Source organism: Stegastes partitus, unplaced genomic scaffold (genome assembly GCF_000690725.1).
Source record: "Stegastes partitus isolate 25-593 unplaced genomic scaffold, Stegastes_partitus-1.0.2 Scaffold273, whole genome shotgun sequence".
In the NCBI taxonomy this organism is placed as follows: domain Eukaryota; kingdom Metazoa; phylum Chordata; class Actinopteri; family Pomacentridae; genus Stegastes; species Stegastes partitus.
The window spans coordinates 448,812-467,842 of record NW_007578004.1 but is presented as its reverse complement, the minus strand read 5'-3'; the positions used below and the strand labels follow the sequence as shown (position 1 = coordinate 467,842).

The 19,031-nt window shown below is 39.0% G+C and overlaps 1 protein-coding gene across 3 annotated transcripts in view; it reads left to right on the top strand.

The window, feature by feature from the left end:
• Positions 1-18,786, top strand: part of LOC103357774 (unconventional myosin-VIIa) — a 47,996-nt gene extending 29,210 nt beyond the window's left edge. The window contains exons 22-47 of one of the 3 annotated variants that reach the window (XM_008282476.1): positions 704-913; positions 2,019-2,195; positions 2,285-2,374; positions 2,629-2,756; positions 3,030-3,156; positions 3,457-3,576; positions 3,913-4,086; positions 4,624-4,851; positions 6,479-6,646; positions 6,724-6,841; positions 6,946-7,072; positions 7,553-7,722; positions 7,805-7,995; positions 8,643-8,767; positions 8,884-9,041; positions 10,223-10,376; positions 11,029-11,184; positions 11,260-11,365; positions 11,635-11,748; positions 12,128-12,215; positions 12,302-12,408; positions 13,930-14,115; positions 15,402-15,518; positions 15,650-15,733; positions 15,833-15,952; positions 17,608-18,786. In XM_008282476.1, the coding sequence (XP_008280698.1) occupies positions 704-913; positions 2,019-2,195; positions 2,285-2,374; positions 2,629-2,756; positions 3,030-3,156; positions 3,457-3,576; positions 3,913-4,086; positions 4,624-4,851; positions 6,479-6,646; positions 6,724-6,841; positions 6,946-7,072; positions 7,553-7,722; positions 7,805-7,995; positions 8,643-8,767; positions 8,884-9,041; positions 10,223-10,376; positions 11,029-11,184; positions 11,260-11,365; positions 11,635-11,748; positions 12,128-12,215; positions 12,302-12,408; positions 13,930-14,115; positions 15,402-15,518; positions 15,650-15,733; positions 15,833-15,952; positions 17,608-17,700 (3,636 nt within the window). In that variant the 3' untranslated portion in view covers positions 17,701-18,786. Of the gene's footprint in view, positions 1-703; positions 914-2,018; positions 2,196-2,284; positions 2,375-2,628; positions 2,757-3,029; positions 3,157-3,456; positions 3,577-3,912; positions 4,087-4,623; positions 4,852-6,475; positions 6,647-6,723; positions 6,842-6,945; positions 7,073-7,552; positions 7,723-7,804; positions 7,996-8,642; positions 8,768-8,883; positions 9,042-10,222; positions 10,377-11,028; positions 11,185-11,259; positions 11,366-11,634; positions 11,749-12,127; positions 12,216-12,301; positions 12,409-13,929; positions 14,116-15,401; positions 15,519-15,649; positions 15,734-15,832; positions 15,953-17,607 lie in introns of all 3 variants that reach the window. The other 2 variants (XM_008282477.1, XM_008282475.1) reach the window with 2 other exon arrangements.
• Positions 18,787-19,031: the final 245 nt, after the last annotated feature.

Below are 19,031 nucleotides of genomic sequence, written 5' to 3'. Positions count from 1 at the left end.
AGTGAGGATTAAGCGGTGTATAGATAATGGATGGATGGATTTTCCTTTGTGAACTTTAATTGGAAGCAGCTTTCACAGGTGCAGCACTTTGATTGACCTCTGATATCACATGATATCATTTTCTGTGAGTATAAAATAAGAGCTACTGTTGATATTTTCCTAAGTGACTCCTCAAACAGTAAACTGTGAGCGTGAAAAGAGCTGCAACGAGTAATCGATTAGATGACAGTTGTCAATTGGTCAGAGAGTTTTTTTTTTAAAGTTAAAAAAAAAAAGTCTCTTATGACAGCTTCTGAAATGTGACTATTTTCTGGGTTCTTTTCTGTTCTGTGACAGTAAACTGAATATCTTTGAGTTGTGAACACGACGAGACATCTTGTTGGGGTTTGGGAAACACTGATCGACATTTTTCACCATTTTCTGACATTTTATAAACCAAGCAGGGAACAGAATCGACAGAAAAAACTCTACAACAAGCTGGCAGACACACAGCCCTTATATATTATCACTGTATTGTTAAGTTTTCAGTGAATATCTCTCTATTTATACATCCAGCAGGCACAGAGTAATAGTGTCTTCACCTAGCAGTATTGTCAGTATTGGTTTGGCTGCTAGCCTAATGACAGATTAAAATAAAATTCACTCACTGTTTAGTTTTTTGTCTGCAGTAAAAGTGTTTTGACATATCACTGTTTTTCTTCAGGACTTGGAAAACATACCTCGTGGTGAGGAAGCCGAGGAGGAGGTACTGAACGAAGCTCCGCCGTTACCTGACGAGGAAGAGGAGGATTTGTCTGAGTACAAGTTCTCAAAGTTTGCAGCTACGTACTTCCAGGGAGTTTCCACTCACACTTACATCAGACGGCCACTAAAACAACCTCTGCTTTTTCACGAGGATGAAGGAGACCAGTTGGTGAGACCTTAGATCTCAAACCCAAAATTCTCTGCAAGCCCTGAACGTCCACTTAGTTTGAGTCTGGATCAGTTGCTGTTGACAGCTCTTGTTTTGTAGCTGTCGAGTTAGCTAAAGTTTTTTCTCCAAAGTTAACCTCCAGTTATGTTTGTTGGCTCTTTTCATTTAGGATCTACAGCAAACTCTTAGTTTCAAGGAGAAACTGGATGTGTAAAGTTTAGGCAAAGTAAAAAGATAAAGCAAGCTGTGGTAAATGTAACAAAGCTAAGTATTGAATAGAATATTCTGCCAACCAAGTCGCTATATTACAGAGAAAATGTAGGTTTATTTAGCTTTGTCAAGTGGCCACAAATATGATTTAAAAAAATTCCTACAGTGAACTAGTAATTAAAATTACATTATTAAATTATTATAATAACATGATGCAGATATCTGATATAAAAAGGGAAATCTATTATATATTTTTGTAGCAAGAAACTCTATATGTGCTGAAAATAAATGATCATTTGAGTTGTTATAATGAGTGCAAACATTTTGCAATTATAATAAGATGAAAGTACCAGTCATAATGACTTCTTAAAAATGTATTACACTTATAAAATGTTCTTGTTACATCTAGACTGCACACACTTAGCGTGTCCTTTTTGTCATTATGAAAAACATGATCTTTTTTTGGAGCTGATATAATGAAATGTTTTGCACATATTGCATATACAAATGTTTTGCAAATAACAAAATAAAAACACCAGTTATAGTGAGAATTGCTTTACTTGTCATTGTTAGAAAAAAGTTCTTACATCTACTTTGTACACACGTAACTAGTCTTTTTTTCTCATCATGTAAAACAAGATTTTCTCTCGAAAAAATAAAATGTGAGGAATATTTTTTAACCTTTACAGTTTCTTGCAACATACTTTCATTAAATAATGGCGCAAGAAATATTGGTCTCCTGCTTTTTGCTAGTGTCTGAAAAATAGTCGTGATGATTGATTAATATTAGAATAATTTCCATAACAATCACTATCCCCCTCACTAACCCTAACCCTAACCCTATCACTAACTACTGACCTTCCTGCTGGATTAAACGTTACATCCTGTCCTCCAGGCGGCATTGGCAGTGTGGATCACCGTGCTAAGGTTCATGGGAGACCTCCCGGAGCCGAAATGTCAGATCGTCATCAATGATGGCAGCGAAAAGATCCCCGTCATGACCAAGATCTATGAAACACTCGGCAAGAGGACGTACAAGAGGGAGCTGCAGGAGCTGCAGGTGGAAGGAGAGGTGAGAAGATGGCGATCGTTGCTTTAGTCATGACTGACGGTCAGGTCTGTGATGTTTTTAATAAAATGTCATCACGTTTGTGTCTACAGAACAGCTCCATAGACGGCCAGAAGAGGAACAGCGTCAGACATAAACTCGTGTCTCTCACCCTGAAGAGGAAATCTAAGATCACTGAGGAGGTGAGACTTAAATCAGCTTTTTTTTTTTTTTTCATTTAACTGGAGCCACAACTTTTAGATTTCCATTGACAACATATTTAATGTTTCATTTCTGTACTTACACTGATTATAAAAGACGCAACACAAGTAGCAGAAGCAGGTCTTAACCTTCTGTAAAAAAAAATAAAGAATTGTTGGATTTTCAACTTTCCAATAATTCTTGTGTGCTGAGAGTTTTCACAAATAGTATATGAAGTCTTTGACGTGTGCTGCAGGTCACCAGGCGGCTGACGGAGGGCGACTATGGCCTGCAGGGGAACAGCATGCTGGAGGATCGACCCACCTCCAACCTGGAGAAACTTCACTTCATCATCGGCAATGGCATCCTACGTCCCGCCCTCAGGTGACCTACAAGCTGTTTTGCTTTTAGCATCCTAACTTTTTCGAATTTCCTCCCTAAATACAGACAACTAAAGCCGATAAGCGGCAGTGGGAGCAGAACTGTGTGTCTAAACCCTTCCTAGGAATACTCATATCATTACATTTGACCAAACAAATCACACACTGAAGGTCCTGCTCTCCTCAGATGATGAATAATATTCAGTTTGAGCTCCAACTAACTGACTAATCTCATCTAATCTGACTAATCTGTTGGTGCTGTTGTTCTGTGTTTCAGGGATGAGATCTACTGTCAGATCTGCAAACAACTCACGCAGAATCCGTCGAAAAGCAGTCATGCTCGTGGATGGATCCTGCTGTCTCTCTGCGTCGGCTGCTTCGCACCCTCAGAGAAGTTTGTCAAAGTAAGAAACAAGTTGGTTGAGTTCACATCAGTGTCAAATTAACCAACTCAATGTGGTACTAAAACCTTTTTTTTTTAATGGTTTGCACACACAAATTGAACATTGTAAATATTGCAGCTCACCCACCAATTAATCATTTTGCAGTTTTCTCACTCTGATTTTTTGTTTTGTCCTTTTTAGTCATTAAACATATCAGTCTGGTCTATTATATAAGGATTCTGTTCAGTGCTTCAGACACTGTATTGTTGATGAAAGTTTCCTCTCACTGTTTTTTTTTTCTTTTCTTTTCTCTCCTGTCAGTATTTACGGACATTTTTGAACAACGGTCCTCCTGGTTACGCGCCGTACTGCGAAGAAAGATTAAGAAGGACGTTTGTCAACCGCACACGGACGCAGCCGCCATCTTGGTTGGAACTGCAGGTACAACATGATTGTGTCATCTGCTCATTTTAGGTCCTGGGGTGTCTTTAAAAGCAATGAAGCAGCAGTTTCACTCTGCAAAATCAGAGCCTTAGCAAACACTGTCATTCTGCAGCAGCTGAAAAACTCTCTCATCAGCAAGTGTCCATTTTGATTAAATTGTTCTTAACTTAATCCATCCATCTAAATATGTTGCATCAGAAACATAACAAATTAAGTTTGGGGGTTTTTATTGTTAAATTGATTTAAATGCGAAACATGTGATGAAGCATTGCTTTATAAAATTTTAATTGTTGTTACATGCTTAAGCTTGAATCTGGTTTGTTTTGCCTCCAGGCCACAAAGTCCAAGAAGCCCATTATGCTGCCGGTTACGTTTATGGACGGCACTACAAAGACCCTGCTGGCAGACTCAGCTACCACAGCCAGCGAGTTGTGCAACGCTCTGGCCGACAAGATCGACCTTAGAGATCGATTTGGCTTCTCACTCTACATCGCTCTGTTTGACAAGGTAAAACTTGCACATTTTCTACTGACACACACTAGTATATATACAGTTCAAACATACACTGTATGAAAAGACACATAACCTTTTTTCTCACTTTTTTTTTTCTTTAATTCTTCCAAACTTTTTCTGTTTTTGGTCAGTTAGGATTACCAAAATTATGTTTATTTGGTAAGTGCCAGAATAATAAGTAAGATAATTTTTTATTACTTTCTTCAAAGTCAGAAGTTTCCATTTACTAAGATTACTATGCCTTCAAACTGTTTAAGAAAGCCCAGATGATGATGTCATGGCTTTGGAAGATTTTGATAGGTTAAGTGACAACATTTGAGTTAATTGGAGGCACAACTGTGGATGTATTTTAGGGTACACCTCAAACACACTGCTTCCTTTTGTGACAACATTGAAAAAAAACGATTTTTAAAGCCAAAATGCCATTCAATCCTGTTGGTGCATTTTGGGGTCCGGCGGGCTAAAAGAACATCCATCAGTTTGTTCAGTTCTGATGGAGGTTGTTTATAATTGCGTGTCTGTTCTTGTCAGGTGTCGTCACTGGGCAGTGGAAGCGACCACGTCATGGATGCTGTCTCCCAGTGTGAGCAGTACGCGAAGGAGCAGGGCGCCCAGGAGAGGAATGCCCCCTGGAGGCTGTTCTTCAGGAAGGAGATCTTCAACCCCTGGCACAATCCCGCTGAGGACCACGTCGCCACAAGCCTCATCTACCAGCAGATCGTCCGGGGGGTGAAGTTTGGAGAGTACCGCTGTGAGAGGGTGAGCTGCTGTTCGCTCTGGTTCTGTGTGCACATTGGCATCAGCTTTTAAATTTAAATCGTGAAATTGTCAACAAACTGCTATGTATTTATCCATCCTGTAGATACACAGCTATATTTTCATTTATGTGAAGTTATACTGCTGTCAATTTGGCAATTTTAAGTCCAGTGTCAACTCTCTTTGAGTTCTGTGTTTGGCGTCCATCACCTAGTGAAGGAAATATTTGTTTTTTGTAGTTGCTAAAAAGCTCCACTATGTTCGTCACTTTGCCTCTAACAGTATCTGATTGCTGTTTGGTGCAAAACAGGCAGAGAAAATAGTGTTTGTATTTTTAGAGCTTTTTTTGTAGAATTAAAACTGCTGTCTGTTGCTGAAACTGCTGAAACTGCTTTAAATGTTATCAGTGGAGTTTTTGACCTCTAGTGAAGCTCTTTTTATGAGTGGTTCATGTTTTGTTTGTCTTGTGCACGCACACACATACACTGATCAACCACAACATTAAGACCACTGACAGAGGAAGTGAGTGACATTGTTTATGTTGTTACAAGAGGTGGGAGCAAGTAGGCCGCAGGTAAAGAGTCAGTCCTTGAAGTTGATGTGTTTGAAGCAGGAACAATGGACAGCGTCTCCAAACCAGCAGTTCTATTGCGATGTGGTTGGAGACCTTCACAGTGCCAATACTGATGGCGGCCCATCGCTAAAAGCTCCTACAGTGGACACAAACTGAAGCATTTAGCAATGGTCTGATGAATCATGTTTGTTTTTACATCATGTGGATGGTCGATTGTGTGTGTGCCATTCACCTAAAAAAGAGATGGAAGGACTATGGGGAGAAAGCAAGCAAGGAGGTAGCACGATACTAGTGATGTTATGCTGCAAAACCTTGGATTGTTATTCTGACACAAATCACCTACCAAAACTTTGTTGCAGACCACAGACCCCCTTCATGAGCAGGATAATGCTGCTGGCCACACTGTAAAAACTCTTCAAAAATGGTTTGAGGAACATAGTTCAAGTATTGACTCTAAACTAGCACATCTCAGTCTTATTGAGCATCTGTGGGATGTGACTTTAAGGATCTGCAGTCAACGTTTTGGTGCCTTTGTGTCAGATCATCTTTATAGATCTGTGGCGATCAGGTCTCGAAGGGTCAGAGTTGTTTTGGCAGCACGAGGAAGATCTGATCTGTGTACAGAGCAATGCTACAACAAAGGCTACATTCACATTACGGGTGTTAGAGCTCAGGTGTGATTATATTTTTTTTTTTTGCCAAATGTCATCTGTTTGTGTCTTTCTCTCCTATTTGAACATCTCTAAGTTTCTAAATTGCCACACAAGCACAGATTTAACAGAAATGTGAGCTGAATACATACAAGAATAACTATGTCATTTGTGTAACAGTAAACATGAATGATGTAATTGTGCGAGCATACATAGTCAGACATACTCATATCTAAGTTCCTTTGACCTTCAGTCCAATCCAAATCTGGGTTAAACAGTGCATTTACTTATTGATCAGTCAGTTTCCTCTTTAATCACAGCTGCAGAACAACAGTTGGTCAGTGTTTGAGATGTTGGTTTTGTTTTCTTTTGACCATCTATTTGTCTTCTGTCTGTCTGGAAGGAGGAGGACCTGGCAGAACTGGCCTCTCAGCAGTACTATGTGGATTATGGCTCTGAGATCCTGCAGGATCGTCTGCTCAGCCTCATCCCCTCATACATCCCCGACAGAGAAATCACCTCAACTAAGACTGCAGAGAAGTGGGTTCAGCTCATCATCAGCGCCCACAAAAAGGTAACTGCCGCTGTGATGACGTAAACCAGCATTTCTCTGCCATACGCGACAGTAACTAACCTTAGCTCACTGTGCAGGGATTGCACAATAAAAGGAGGCTGAACACGCAGAAGGTGAAGGAGGAAGTGGTGGATTTTGCTCGTTTAAAGTGGCCTTTACTCTTCTCACGCTTCTATGAGGCCTTCAAGTTCTCAGGTTGGTGACAGAAACAGGCTAAACTGTCTGTATCTTATTGTAAAGTGTCTAACTGAAGTCAGACTCTGTTGGTGTTTCATGGATACAACACTTTCTTTTCCCAGGACCTAGTCTGCCCAAGAACGATGTCATCGTGGCAGTGAACTGGACGGGGGTTTACTTTGTGGATGAACAGGAGCAGGTTCTTCTGGAGCTTTCCTTCCCAGAGATAACAGCCGTGTCCAGTAGCCGGTATGATAACAGCACATCCTCGAGGAAATGAAACCCTCATTTGCAAGCTGTTCTTTTGTGATCAGTTTTTTTTCTTATTCTCAATTATTCTTTTTGCACTAGTTATTTTCATTCGGCTAAAGTGTCTTTTGGGGAGCATTAAAATAAATCTATGTAGGAACATCACTGGTCAGTATGGGTAAAGAAAAGGTACCTCTTTCTTGATGCTTCTTTTTTATGTTAATTTAAAAAAAAGAAAAATAAAGGGAAAAAAAGAGATGAGTCTACAGCTGTGCTATTGCCACAGTGTGGAGACAACAATACAAGATATTTTGATAATCAGAGGACGAGGGAATAATAACGTTTAATGTGAGATTGTTTTGTTGTCTTTTTTCTTTTTTTTAACTCAAAATCATTGGCAGCATATATCTCTTTTAAGAAAACCTTTAACTCTATGAGAAGTGCATTATTTCCATGCTAAAGTGACGTTTCCTTTTCCAGCGGGGGTAAACTCCAGGGACAGAGTTTCACTTTGGCCACCATCAAAGGAGACGAGTACACGTTCACCTCCAACAACGCCGAGGACATCCGTGACCTGGTGGTCACCTTCCTGGAGGGTCTGAGGAAGAGGTCCAAGTATGTGGTGGGCCTGCTGGACTGTCTGAACCCTGGTAAGATCCAGAGATGGTTCAAACAATTAAATACCAGCACTGAGTTTATGAGCTGAACCGTTTTGTAATCTCTGTCTAGCAGCTGGGGTAGACTCCACCTTCCTGAGCTTCTCCAAAGGGGATCTGATCATCCTGGACGAACACGACGGAGAACATGTGATGAACTCTGGCTGGGCTCACGGCATCAATGACAGAACCAAACAGAGAGGAGACTTTCCTGCAGACTGTGTCTACGTGCTGCCAACCATCACCAGGCCTCAGTATGACATTGTGGTGAGAACGATAATCAGTCTCTTCAGTTAATTTAACAGAACTTGTTGCTCCTTAAGGAAGCTGATTTGTAGGATTTCTTTGGGATTACTAAGTGGGTAGAGTTGGCTGCAGATCCACAGAGGTACCAAATGCTCCACAGATCAAATAGTTTGTGGTCGTTTATCTGCAAATTAGCATTATTTAGTCCTGTATGCATCACTTACCATTTCATAAACAAAACTGGGAAATACCTGTATTATGATCTAATCTTGAAGACCCAGATTGTAGAGGGTGTACAAGTGGATATTTGTGGATGGGGATGCCAAAAGCAGCTCATAAAATGCACAAGTTCTGTGTTTACTTTTAGTCAGACAAACTTTTAACATGATTCATGTAAAAATGATTTTTTTGGGAAGCTGCAGGGCACTCATTCGTTTAGCTTGATAAAAGCAGTTTGCCCCTTTTTTGTGTGACTCAGAATCTCTGCAACTGAAGGCAAGAGTGCAAAGTTAGCATGACTTATAGAGTCACAGTGGGAAATATGATAATGGGAAACATGCCAGATTGAAATAATAATTATTGTCCTTTAATGGACAGACATTAATTTGATATGGCTTTCTCAATTCAGATACTCTTTAATCTCCCCCCCCCTCCGTTTATTGCCCCAGGCTCTCGTGACAATGACTCCTGATCAAAGGCGGGAGTCCATCGGTTTGTCTCAGATGAGCGCCTCCGACCACGAGGACAAAGCTAAGGCCTACACACTGGAGGAGTTCTCCTATGACTATTTCAGGTGTGTTACCACATCATGAAAAAAACTGGAGTGACTCACCAACAATATGAGACCGTAACGCAAGACTGCATTAAAGAAGAACGTTAGTCAAAGCTGCTGCTGCTTTATGTCTGCAGGCCTCCACCGAAGAGCACTCTGAGCAGAGTGATGATCTCTAAAGCTCGAGGGAAGGAGCGTCTGTGGAGCTGCACCAGGGAGCCTCTCAAACAGCCTCTGCTGAAGAAAGTCCTGGCTCACGAGGAGCTCTCCCAGGAGGCCTGCCTGGCATTCATAGATATCCTTCAGTGGAGGCTGGGATGGATCGTTTTTCTCTCCTTAACCCTCTAAACTTCAAGCAGTCTCTGAGCGTTTTTTAAGCTATTTTTACTCACTGTGGGCTCTTTGTTTTAACAGCAATATAAAGTCTTGCACCTGAAACAACACAACCATGACTAGAAGAGAGAACTCAGAAATGTCTTCTGTGTAGCATGACACAAATATAATGCTATAAGTCATTTGCAAAAATCAAAAAACAAATGTTGAATTTGTTTAGCTATTATACAAAAATTGTAAAAACCTAATTAACATGTATAGTGTTTTGCCAAATATCCACAGATGTTACCAATACTGGGGGAAAAAATAGACAACTCTAAATACTGTAGATATTTCACTACTTTCACTTTTAACTTGTTTTCATATTTGTCTCCTCTCTGCTCTTTCTAAACTCAGCCTAAAGGTCCATGATTTTCTATTGTGATTGTTGGTTGCAGTTCAATAAATCATGGCTTCACAGTTGTGCTGAAGAGCTCAGAATGCTTTTAGTAATATTTTTTAATAGAATCTATTTAGAGGAAATTATTTATTTTGGGGGAATTTCTAAATGAGACATTTAGAATAAAGTATTAATATAATAATATTATATTACATATAATTTTTTTAAGCTTTGAACCACACGCAGCTCTAAAACATTTTGGTGATTTACTTTTTTTTTTTTTTCACGATAACAATGCCTTTTAATTCTGCCAGTGGGTTTTGGAGTTCAGAGGGTTAAACATGAGCTGTAGGTGTCAAAATTACTTGAATGTCTTGTTTTGTCTGAGCAACCCAAAGACGTTCAGGTTACTAAAAGGAAAAGCAACAAATCCTCACATGTGAGAAGCTACATCTTTAACTTCAAAAAATGAATAAATAATCATATATAGGTATATATTATGACAAAACCAATGTTTTAGAAAGTACTAATTTGTATATTCATGTAAAAAAAAATTTTGAAAATTGTTTTTCGTCATATTTGAACAAACAAACTGTTTATCATCTGAAGCAGATAAAGGTGGATTACACCACAAGGACATAATTTTCGAAACAAAAAAGTATATATCAGGAAAGTCTCAGATTTTATTTACAGTATATAGAGACTGTTGTAAATTACCTTCAAGCCGCCTGTTGTTCCGTTGATGTCTTTAACCGTCTCTGTACCTGTGATGAAGTATATGGGCGACTACCCGTCTAAGCGAGTTCGCTCCGTCAATGAACTCACCGATCAGATATTCGAAGGAGCGCTGAAGGCTGAACCGCTCAAGGATGAAATCTTCTGTCAGATTCTCAAACAGCTGACAGATAATCACATTAAGTAAGTCTGAAACACGAACATGTACAAAAACATTAAGAAGCAACGTCAAAGACTGGAACCAAAGTTTAGTTTTCTTACATGTATGTAAATTTTGAATTGAAAAACTTCCCATAAATGAATGAACCTTCACTCATTTGGTTGGAAACTCTCAGAAACTCACAGACAGTAGATGCACTGTATGGCCAAAAGCATGTGGACGCCTGAATTTTAGCCTCTAATGTAATTTTAATTAAAAGTGTTGCTGCTCCAGTTCATCTCAAAAGATCTTGGACTGGAAGACTTTGTGCAGGTACAACATTTTTCCAAGCGCCAACAGGTGTTACCAATACTGGATAAAGCTTTAAATGCTATTGATATTTTACTACTTACATTTTTATTTATACCTATCTTCTGTCGGCTCTGTGTACACTGCCTGCAGTTCAGCTGAATGTTGCGTGACTTCTGGTCACAGTTGAGCTACGAGTGGCTTTGTGGTTGTGTCAAAAAGTGCACAAATGGTTTTTACACTTTCTTGCTCTAATACATGGTGTTATTTTGGTGATTTTTCCCTGGGTTTCAGGGTCATAAGAGTTAACTCACTAAAGAAGCGTTATAACATTTCTTAGCATCAGTTTTACCATTACTTGCCTTTTGCTGTGGTGTTTGTGTGCAGATACAGTGAGGAGAAAGGCTGGGAGCTGCTGTGGCTCTGCACTGGTTTGTTTCCGCCCAGCAACATCCTGCTGCCTCACGTGCAGAAGTTCCTCCAGGCCAAGAAACATTTCCCGCTGGCTCCAGACTGCATGCAGCGGCTACAGAAAGCCTTACGGTAAAACATCTGCACCTTTTTCTGTCATTCGTATCTATTTCATTGCCTGCTTCATCTCTCTATTATCGGTTGTAGAAATGGATCGAGGAAGTACCCTCCTCACCTGGTGGAGGTGGAAGCCATCCAGCACAAAACCACTCAGATCTTCCACAAAGTTTACTTCCCTGATGACTCAGACGAGGTCAGTGACGACTAAAGTTCAACATTTACATTATTAGTAGGATTTTTAATGGCTCAGAATGGGCCTTTGGCTGCATATAGTAAAGTCTGTGTTACTTTATTTGGCAGGAATTGATGCCTTCTTCTGTTATTTATGACAATATAATAAACATAAACTCAAGTATGCTTGAATCCCCAGTGAACAAAACTGTTTTTTTCATTAGAGGATACCAAAAATTGAGGAAATTAGGAAAAAAAGTGATTGATATTAACAGTTTGGCATGGTTACAGGTGTTCGAAGTGGAGTCGAGCACGAAGGCCAAAGACTTCTGTCACAACATCTCCGGACGTCTCATGTTAAAATCCTCAGAGGGCTTCAGTCTCTTCGTCAAGATCACTGACAAGGTGACACATCGATGTCTAAACTAAATATAAAAACTAATTCACCACAATATCAATATGAGGGATATCAGTTTCCATATCAAGTGTCACATTTAATTTCATGTGCAATATGTAATGGGCAATATTTAATTTCTCCGGTATAATGTTTCAGTTTTATGTCTTACATTTGATTTTCATTTGCAATATTTTCCTTCTATGTACAGCATCGTCAGTGTAATAGACATTTCATTTTTATCTTATTTTTAGGTACTTATTATTTAATTTCATTATCATGTGTGCTGTTTCTTCAATATGTATTCTAACCTTATCTTAGTTTACTTATTTTTTTTCAGTATCAAATGCCTTATGGTGAGTTTCATTTGGTGATTTTCTGGTTTTCCAGGTCATCAGCGTGCCTGACGGCGACTTCTTTTTTGATTTCGTGAGGCACCTGACTGACTGGATCAAGAAAGCCAGACATGTAAAAGACGGTAAAAATTTTGTTTATCTTAAAGCTCAGATCCGTTCTTCTCTTTAATTCTTCTCTCAGTAATATTTTTTTAACATCTGTGTTCAGGTGTAGTGCCTTCACTGACTTATCAGGTGTTCTTCATGAAGAAACTGTGGACTAATACGGTGCCAGGAAAAGACTCCATGGCGGATTCCATCTTCCATTACTACCAAGTGAGTGTCTCCAGAGCAGCTTTCAGAAGTTCCTTAGATGTTGTTGTACTTAAACCAATTTAACCAAGGTTTCAAGACTGCGTATCAGCACTAGGCGTAAACAAAAAAGAACATGGAAGGTGGAAACATTAATAATTAGAGGAAAAAAACTCTTAACTGTGGAAAAGTTGGTGTACAAAAAAACCCCAAAATGCATCAAAATTCAGAGGAAACAAACTTAAATGTCCACCAAAGAGACAAAAGCATCAAATTTGTGTGGAAAGATGAGGAGACAAACAGAAATAAAACATTTCCACGTATAAGTTGGTTCTCCCAGCTTCTTACTTCAACAAACCAGCTCCTAATATTCACAGGAGTGAATGAGGATGTGCTTTTATTCTATTATTCCTAATTTTCTTCAAAAATCTAGATGGAAACACAACAACTGTCACAAAAACTGTCTCCCCACATGCCATTTTCTCAGCGCTAATATTTGTGTGTAGAATCTGATGAAAGTCTGACCGACTGAAACAACTGAGACAACGCATGAGAATCTCACATTTTATTCAGTTGAAAAGATGTAAGTTACAACATTAGTAATAAAACTCTGAACAGACATAATTAACAAGTGCTTAAAGTGAAAATGTTGTGATTTTTTTTTCATTGGATTTAAAATAAATTACATTTAGTAGTCAATAATACATTTGCAGATTTCAGCTCCTGATCATGTATCTGTTTACATCGGAGCCAAACAGAGTTTTAATAAAGAAGTCAGTCAATAATAATTACAAACTCCATCAGATTTCTTGATGCAAACAAGCTTACAAACAAAGAAACATAGAAAACAAGCAGTTTTCATAATTGCTATCAGTAATAGGCTGTGACTGCTTCACAATAAAAGCCAGTTTAACGCTTTTAATGTGAAGTAGCAGAAAGAAATGGGGTTTTTTTTTCTAAATGAGAGTTAACGGTGAGGCTAAATAAGACTCCTCTGCTAACAACAATAATTTAAAAAAGCTCTATAAAGGGGTATTTATAGAATTTAAAAACACTGAATGTAAGCGAATGGGTTTATTTAATGGAAGGAAGAGATTATAAAAACCCGAGCTGCATTCTCGTTCAGCCGTCCTGAAATTATCACACAGTACTTATGGTAAAATAACTCATGAAAAACTAAATAAATCAAGATTCTCAACAACTAAAATTCGCTAATTTCTCATGAATTATGTGCATGAGGTAAGGACATTTTAGTGAAAACTGAGAGAATTTTTTCTTCTGTCGTCCTATTTTTACACAGTTTAATATTTTATGGGCATTTTATTGCAGTTATTCTTTAATTTTACTACATTTCTTGAGCAGGAAACTTGTTTTTTTGAGCTGCATGGTCACAATTACAAGACATTTAGGCACTGACTGTGTTTGCTGCCTTGTTTTAATGAGACTTACAGGTCTATTTAGCTACAAGTGTTTGAACAGCTTTAAACCAAATAAATCTACATATAAAATGCAGTATCTGACTAGCGACTGTCTTCGTCTCTGCAGGAGTTGCCGAAGTATCTGCGTGGCTACCACAAGTGTTTGAAGGATGAGGTGCACCAGCTGGCAGCGCTGATCTACAGGGTGAAGTTTGAGGAGGATAAATCTCACTTCCACAACATCTCCAAGATCCTGAAGGAGCTCGTCCCTCAGGACCAGATGAGACATTTGTCCCCTGATGACTGGAAAAGGGTGAGCAGGCGTTTAAAAAGCACCAAAAAACTGAACCAAGTCAGGTGCAGATGCAACGATAACAACACAACGCAAAGAGGGAATTAAGCTGAAAACATATCGACATGCGTCAAGTGCCGCCTCTAGCACCAACAGGAAGCATCACATCAGCAAGAAACATCCTGTAGACCAAAGAAAATCATGGTTGACTGAAACAGTTCCTACTCTGTAGCCAATTTTTTTATCGTAGGGGGAAAGAAAACTTCAGGTTGTCTCTAGATGAATTAAAGTAGCCAAACTTAGCTCAGTGTACTTTAGCTGCTAGCATTATTAGCCTAAATGAACTACAAATAAACATTATAAAAAGGTCTATTAGCGGCATAATAATTAATTTGAACCTGGTTATTTTATACTGAAATGAAAAAGAGCTATATCAACTGTGATCCAGCACAAGTGACGAATGAGCTGCTGTTTCTAAAAGATCTGTCCTGTTGGTTGCTGAGCTGTGATACACAAATGGAAAGTTCACACTCGACCTTTTGTCCATCTTTTTAAACAAAATGCAGCCACATTGACAACTGCTTTGAAACAGTGTCAGTTTCAAGTCCCAGTAAATATTCAGAAAACATTAAATAAGTTAGTCTGAGCAGCTTCCATTGGGTTGGACCAGTTTAAGGTTTTTCCTACTACAAAAGTTGTGGATTAATCCTGGAAGGCTGATGGTGTTTACTTGATTTCTCCAGCTGATAGCACATTGACCAACCAATAGACTTGTTGATCTGTCAACTCTTGTGCAGATATTGGCTTAAAATCCCATCTGGACACTCGTTGCAAACTAAGTGTACGTAAAAAAACAAGAGGAGTAACAGTTGCTTCAGAAACGTTTTTAACTTGAGTTTGTGGCCACAGATGTAGATTAAAAATGGCCTCTTTGGATCTAAACCCCCCTTTAAGTTTGGTTCTAAAATTGCATTAGTGAGAGTTGTGTTGAAATTACATATTTAGGATTTCAAAGATGGATATTCTCATTTTAAAGTCCAAAAAAACCCCAGTTCTGGTGGTTTAAATGTAAGATGGACTATAATCTGAGCAGTAAGAGACCATGCATTCGTGTTCGTTGTTATTTAACAAGTAAGAATACATAAAAATGAGGCTGAAACCACAGCAGCTTACTGTTTACTCTGTACAGAATCACACAGGGATTTATAGGTAATCAGTCATCAAATAAACAGGAAAAACTTGAAATGAATAACTAGTAATAAATGTGTATAATCAGAATGCTGGGATGTTTTTCTCTTCTGTCTCAGTCCATCATGACACTGTTCAACAAGCACTCAGGGAAGACTCGCGAAGAAGCCAAACTCTCCTTCCTGAAAATCATTTACAAGTGGCCCACGTTTGGTTCTGCCTTCTTTGAAGTCAAGGTAAAGACGCTATGAGTGATTAGTTTATAAAAGCTCACAGCATGTGGAGCTGTTGCCTCCATTATCTACTTTCTTTCTAGGAAAGCGGCTCAATACTGTGAAAGGTTTTAATTAATCTATTTACTCTGCAGCAAACCACTGATCCAAATTACCCAGAAACCCTCCTGATAGCAATCAACAAACATGGAGTCAGTCTGATCGATCCCAAGTCGAAGGTGAGTGCTTAAACATACACTGCTTTAAGACAATCCAAAATGTCTTGTTCTGTTATACATCTGAATCTGAGCTTCTCCGACTTGTTTAATTTCCCGCAGGACATCCTTACCACCCATCCCTTCACGAAGATCTCCAACTGGAGCAGCGGCAACACGTACTTCCACATCACCATCGGAAACCTGGTCAGAGGCAGCAAGCTGCTGTGTGAAACCTCACTGGTGAGTTGCTGCATCTACGTTTACTGTATCTGCACTGGTCAGGACTAGAGGAAAATGAGAGCCTGGATGTTTAACTTTCAATATCAAACTGTGGGAGTTGTAAGTACATCAATAATATAGAAGCGTGTTGCTGCCACACCAGAGAAACAGATCAGTATATACTTATATACACTCAGTATATACTTATATAATATATACTTATATTGGGATTAAGTTTTAAAACATTAAGTTATCTTGATTCATGTTCAGATTCTGCTGTTGTTGAGCACAATGGATAAAATTATAAGAAGTCGTGAATCTTCCTTCAGTACCTTTAAAGCTGAGAAATGATGGAACCTCCGGTGGGACTTTCCTTCATCTGTAAAGCCTCACGCATTTTAAAATCCGCCTTTTTGTTTGCCTGCTGATAACAATATCATCCACCGTGTTCGATAACACCAGAATCTCAGCATATTTCAACCCAAGCATGAAGGAGAACTTAATCAAATTACTTATCTGTTCACCGTTTCCTCATTCAAATGTGAGTATCACAGTAAAACAACAAACTTTTCTTGTTACAACATAAGTCTGTATGTTGTAATAATGTGAAAATATCTTGTTATGATGCTATTTTTTTTAACATATTGATCCATTTTTCTTTTTCTCGTGTGGCAGTGATACACCGCTGTATAAAATATACATTTAAGAGATTTAAGTGTGTGATTCCTGTGTAGTGAAGGAACCTGTTAGCAGAGCAGCTGCTGTAGTTTTACACTCACTGAGCACTTCATTGGAAACACCTGTGTAATCTGGTGCAGCTCAGCTTTTACAAATACATACACATTTTCAGTTTCTGTTGATGTTGATGTTGTCAGAAACATGTTTATTACTGAGGCCGTAGTGGTTGGTGGTGCTCTGGACTGCATTATGTTGGAAAGTGATCCAGATGTTTGCTCCATCCCATTAACATACAGTAGATCAGATTCAAAGGTTTCTAATAAAGTGCTCAGTGAGTGTCTCTTTACATATGAGGTGTTCAGGAACAGTACTCACTGTAGCTATGCAACTAAAACATAACAATAACGACTTTAAGTGTAAAAACAGAGTTAGGCCGTGCTTACACAGCTTCAGGCAGTTTTCCAGTCATCAGTTTCAAAAAACAAATTTTACTTGCACCTACAAACATGACCAGAATCAAATTTTCACACCTACTTTCATGCCTTTTACACACGTAATTACAATGATTGTGAGTTGAAATTTAAGCTCAACGCCTGAATGCCTGCAGACAGTCGATGTGTAAAGGAAAACTGTGTTCCATATTCAAAGATGGCGGCTCGTCCCTTTGATGGGATACTGAGATGTCAAATGAGTTGAGGGTGAGAATAAATATCTGGAAGTCTGTTAAGATGAAGCTGAAAGGTCTTCAATAACCAGAGAGACATGAAATGACATTTTTTCCACGAATAAAAATCACAAATATTCAGTGTTTTGCTGGAATATTGAAGCTTCATTTAAACTTAAAGATACATCAGCAATTTGGGATAAAGAGCGGAACGTCCCCTGGAAGTAAAACTTTGAATCAAATCTAAACACTGTGCTCATCTACAAATCATCCAGTCAAAACTGCATCACAGAACACATCCCAATAATCAAACATCTGTGTCCCCATCCTTCAGGGCTACAAAATGGATGACCTCCTGACCTCATACATCAGCCAGATGTTGACCACCATGACCAAACAGAGAACCTCCCGAGGCAACAGCAAGTGAGCGGAAACTCATCGATCCCGGTCAATCAATCCCGCACTCGAAAACATGTAAACAAACACGCTGGTGTGGAGGACCGATGGTGAACAGTGACGCTGTAATGCCAACGTTTTCATGGCCCTGTCTTAAAACTCACCTAATGCCTTTAAATGACCGACACGACATTTTTGTGATTATATTAGCAGTGAGGTTTATTATCGCTACAGTTTTTATGTATTGAACTCTCAGAGCGACAAGTTCCAGACTTCTTGAGGCTGAATTCAATGCTGCAATTTTTTTTTTTCAAATGCCAGCATCAGTGTTGAGATCTGAACAGGAGTATTATGTTTCGTCTGGTCCATAAATATAAAACAAGGAAGGAAACCTGGGCCCGTTTTTATTAAATATCTCAGAGTAGGACATCGGTGAGAGTAGCCCAAAATTCTCAGTGATGTTTTCAAGGCAGAGGACTAAAAAGATTCACTCAAATTCATTTTTTCAAACCTGTACCAAAGAGTCAGCAGTGTTTGTGTATTTCCAGTTACTGCCAGAAGGAGGAGACAAACATTCTGCACTGCAGGTTTATTTTAAACTAAAGTTGAAACATCTTCACCTGCTGAGTGAATAATCAGCCCATTCTGAATCTAATCTGACAAAGGTTACATGGTTTGAAAGCACAAAGCTTCACGATTTAAACCGTATGAACCACTTCAAAGATTACACTCCCTTGCAGATGCACACACGGACAGCTGAAAACATGTAGCCACCGCAGAAATCAACGAAGGCTCAGATGCAGATGGTGTAACACTGATTTAAGATGCCACAGCGACATTACTTCACATCACTTTGCAAAAAGAATGTTTCCACAGCAAAACTGTAGTTTCATATCCTAACAGACAAGTTTTGACTGTTTGCTGCACATTGTTGTTCCTGCAAAACTCCAAGGATTAATGTGCTTTGAAGCTTTGAGTCTTTTCTTTAAAAAGGGGGGTGCAAATTGTATTGAAGTGCATTTAGGTCTGACACTGCCCCATAATGCGGGATATCACTTTAACTTTTGGTCAAATCAAAGTGAAACTAATGTTATTGATTGAACATTCTCTGTAATAAATACCACTAAATAATCCTTTTTCTGTGTTTTATCAGCAGAAGTACCAGCAGTGTAAATGGACTTGACAGCAAATCAGAGCCAAACATAAAAACATATTTATGTGATTTCTGCATCCTAACTAAATACAATGTCTGGTTCCCATGGCAACATGATATTTACAGAGTGTGATACTGTAACTAGTACTGTTGCCTCGCAGCAAGAAGGTCGCCGGTTCGCGTCCCGGTGGGGGCACCGGGATCTTTCT